General features: G+C 40.9%; 1 protein-coding gene across 1 annotated transcript in view; it reads right to left on the minus strand.

Moving 5' to 3' along the window:
* Positions 1-2,908: 2,908 nt before the first annotated feature.
* The window catches only part of MSH2 (mutS homolog 2), an 82,138-nt gene continuing 81,054 nt past the window's right edge, over positions 2,909-3,992 (minus strand). The window contains exon 16 of the mRNA XM_012638855.1: positions 2,909-3,211. Coding sequence (XP_012494309.1) covers positions 2,909-3,211 — 303 coding nt within the window. The remainder of the gene's footprint in view (positions 3,212-3,992) is intronic.

The raw sequence follows: 3,992 nt of genomic DNA on the forward strand, positions 1-3,992 counted from the left end.
ACATAAGTATACTTTTAGACAGTTTTCTTTTTCTGTGTTCAGTTTCAATATAATGTTGATTCTTATAAAAGCAACAAACATTATCATGAGGCTTATAATGAAAAACGAGAGCCCCCTTCTCAATGTTGCCCTGCTTGCTGTCCCAGAGGTATCCACTTTCAGCTCTCTTAGCAGACTCTCTAAACACCTACCTCTGTATTTTTAAATAACATGCTGATGCCACTACTTATTTTCCAATTTTAGACATTACCTTACAGAAAGCGATTTACTCTTATACCCTTCCCCCATCCCAATATAGTTATTATTTTTCTTAAATCATTGGTATTTAAATTATTATGACTAAATGAATAAAATTCACAATTGAGGTGGGCAGTATACTACCATGACACTCTTTTAAAAAAACGAAGTTTGATATTCCTAGAGTTAATAATCCCCCTTTCTTCCCCATCGCTTTGTGAGTTTTTGTAGTTATTATTAACTCAGCCCCAGCTCCTCCCAGTCCCTCAAACCCAGGAGGGCTGCTCACTCCACTTCTTGCTTTAGTGCCTTCCTCCTGCTGGCTGATCTCTAGATTCACTTTGAGCTACTATTATGCAATCTTGAAAGTTACTTGAGTCATGCCCAACTCTGAAGGATACAGATTACTGTATTTCCTCACTCCCACAAAGATAGGTTCTCCCCAAAACCTAGACTTATGCTTGTTGTGCTGAAAAAGGCTTGGAAGCATTGCTTTGATCTAGTCACCTCCCCTGTTCTTTCTCAGGCAAGCAGGGATTGTGCCTTGGCTCCTCCCCCATTCCACCTGCTTGAAGTTCACTGGGTCTTTTTCCTCTGTGTCTGATCCTAGTGAAGTGGTCACCAAAAGGGCTTCGGGGAAAAGTATCATTGATGAATATTTCTAAGTCCCAACCTATTTGGGCTGATAAGATCACAGCTGACAATAAAAATAAAGCAGCAAAGTGCTCTATTGCTGACTAGAGAATTATGAGCTGGATTATTAACATGGCACTTAAAGAGGAAAGGAAGAAGGTAGGCAGCAGCCTGGGGTGGCTATTTGGACACTGACATCGACTAACTGCAACAGAAGCTTGAGCCCCTTCTTAGTATGTATGGAAAAATCATTTCATATTTTCATGAAATATTAGACACCCCAAAGGGCACACACTAGTGACCCTTGGCCAAATTAAGACCTAAAGACCCCTTTGCTTGGCCAGTGATGTTTTTAAACTTTTGCTTTTTGGTTGGGGTGTTCACCTTAAGCCCACTGTTCTCTGTATCTTACATCTGCCTGGCCCTGAAGGTATGACATTTGAGAATTTTAATAATTCAAATCCCATAAGTTACAGAAGAGGGGGAAAAGACTCAAAGAGGATCAGTGACCAGCTAGAAGTCACACGGCTAAGTGGCAAAGCAAGGACTAGAACCCAGCTCTTCCTAATATACCACATTGCCGCTCCCTTTAACTCAACAGCATGTCGAGACCTGTAGGCCTTAGTCATCTGAAGTTTACTCCGTAAGCACATATAAAGAGCAGAGTAATAAAGGGAATCTCCAGGGCTATTCCCTAGAGGCTGGATAAAGCATTCCTAGCTCACCACAGAACATACATATCCTCCAAGTGATCAGAAGTTTGGAGGGCACTAGACGTGATTCAGTGTCTTGCTCCAAACACTGACATTTTATTCTAACTCCCCATTTTCCATGCTTCTGGCTGATCATGTCTCTTCTCATTTAATATAATCTTTCACCCAAACAGGGTACAATGCTGTCACTTGGTCTGTGTCAGCATTTGGTGAACTTCTGAAAGGATGCAGCTTCCTGGCTGCTCACTTTCCTTGTGCGAACAAGCCCCAGGAGGGCAGCGTTGGTAGCAGCGAGCCAGGTGGGCAGCAGGGCCCAGGCGGATGCCCTCTGGCTGTCTGTGGCAGGCAGGAGAGAAGCCTTCCACAGAGTGCCAGCTTCCAGGGCAGAATCAGAAACACTTCCTATCTCTGCCACACTCTATTTTTCTTACAGTGCCTATACCACTTGTTTTAACACTTAATAACTCAGTAATATTTAGAAAGATTAAATTTATCATGGGCACATCTCAGATTCCTAACTATATTTTAAGCTTCTAAACAGAAAAACAAAAAAGTATGGATTCTGGAGACAGGGAGTTAGGGTTCAAATCCCAGCTCTGCCACTTACCAGCTGTGTGACCTGGCCAAGTTACTCAACCTCTGTACCTAGGTTTCCTCATCTGCAAAATGTAGATAATAAAAGTACCTGCCTTTTAGCATTGTTTAAGAGGAATAGCCCAGCTCAGTAACTTTGCACTTTACAGATACTCACCAAGTATTTAATGTTGCCAAATTGTTAATCTACATTATAATGTTAAGGATTCAATGTGGAAAGTCATTTTTGTGATTAATTAGGCTGAGCCAGACAATGTTTAGCAATAAAAAAAATCACATTAGAATTGACAATATTAAGTCTTAATCATTATATAAGAAAAAAATGGAAAAAATGCATCTTGCTAGATGTACAATGCATATTAAAATTGCAGCTCAGTGGCTGAACTGAAAAGTTGCATTGTCTTGGATTTAGTTATACTTAATTTGACTTTAAGCTATCTCCATCCAAGATGACTCATAAAATTTATCTGACTAATTATAACTGTCAACAAAATTCCAGGACATAAACACAAGCATAATAGTGTGCTTGCCCGTGACTTGCTACCGTTTTGTTTACTGGTTGACTCTGAACACCAAGGAATTCACTGAGGTTGTTCTTTTGTTAGAACTAGTAAGAAACTATCCTCTGATGGAATTTTTTCTTGCTTCTAAATTTAACCATTTGAGGGAGTTTGTAATTTCTCTTTCGCTCTTTGAGGTGAATCTGAGGCAACAACAGTGTGATCTTCTACTCACCAAATCCAGAAATAAGACCGGGGCAGTCCATTCAAAGCTCCAACATCCGTCACCTCCATATGGTTCTCGCCACTGCTGAATCGCCTCCGTGGCCGGATGAGAGATGCGTGTGGGCACTTTGGTTTGGACAAACTACACACCAAAGCAAACATATGCTGACATACGTTGAATTTGCTCATGTTCTTCATGCTGTCTGACACCACGAAACACAGTTCTTCAGGGAGGAGGGAAAACTGCTGTGTCACATGAAAGGCAAAAGCTTCCCACTGCTCCTCAGAGAGAACAGGAGGCACTGATTGCTACCAGCAACGAGACGTCCACAAGGGATTATTTCCTCTGCAACATCCTAGCACTGCACCAGAACATTCACAGACATCTAAAAACCATAGAGGTAAGTTCTGAAGCAGCACAATAGGAGAAAGCAGTGGCTCTATCACGGAAAGTGAAGTGAGGCAGGTGTGGAGAGGGGACATCAGGCAGAACACCAGTATTTTAAGTTGGGCTGCATTTCCAGTTTTAGTCTAAAAATACGTGTATCATTCTGGACATTTTCATCATCTTCCCCAGCCACACCCTATCTCCTTAACACAAACACACCAAGTCCAGGAAGGTAATAACAGAGATTTCCTTTGTATATGAAAATTCTCTTTACGCATTTGTTCTTCCCCATAAGCTAATTAACATTGTTTAATTTATTTCAGATCAGGGACTGGTTTTTTCTGACTATTCTGCACAACATTTTAATCAACAGAATATAACTAACAAGCTTAAAGAGCCACTCAATACTGAATCAGCAGCTCATACCATATGCTGTGGGTAAAAACATACTTCCCAAAAAAGCTAAATGCAGAAAGACCAAGGATAGAAGATGTATTTAATACTCAAGAAGTCTAACAGGATGTGCTTAGTATGTGGAACATTGAGATTTTAAGGGGAAAAGTTATTCTTTAAATATATCTACCCTAGTCACCGGGCTAGCTCACTCGAAAGAGCATGAGACAGAATTTTTTTTTTTTTCTGAGACAGAGTCTCAACTCTGTTACCTGGGCTAGAATGCCGTGGCATCAGCCTAGCTCACAG

The sequence above is a fragment of the Propithecus coquereli genome, unplaced genomic scaffold (genome assembly GCF_000956105.1).
Source record: "Propithecus coquereli isolate 6110/MARCELLA unplaced genomic scaffold, Pcoq_1.0 Scaffold136, whole genome shotgun sequence".
NCBI lineage: Eukaryota > Metazoa > Chordata > Mammalia > Primates > Indriidae > Propithecus > Propithecus coquereli.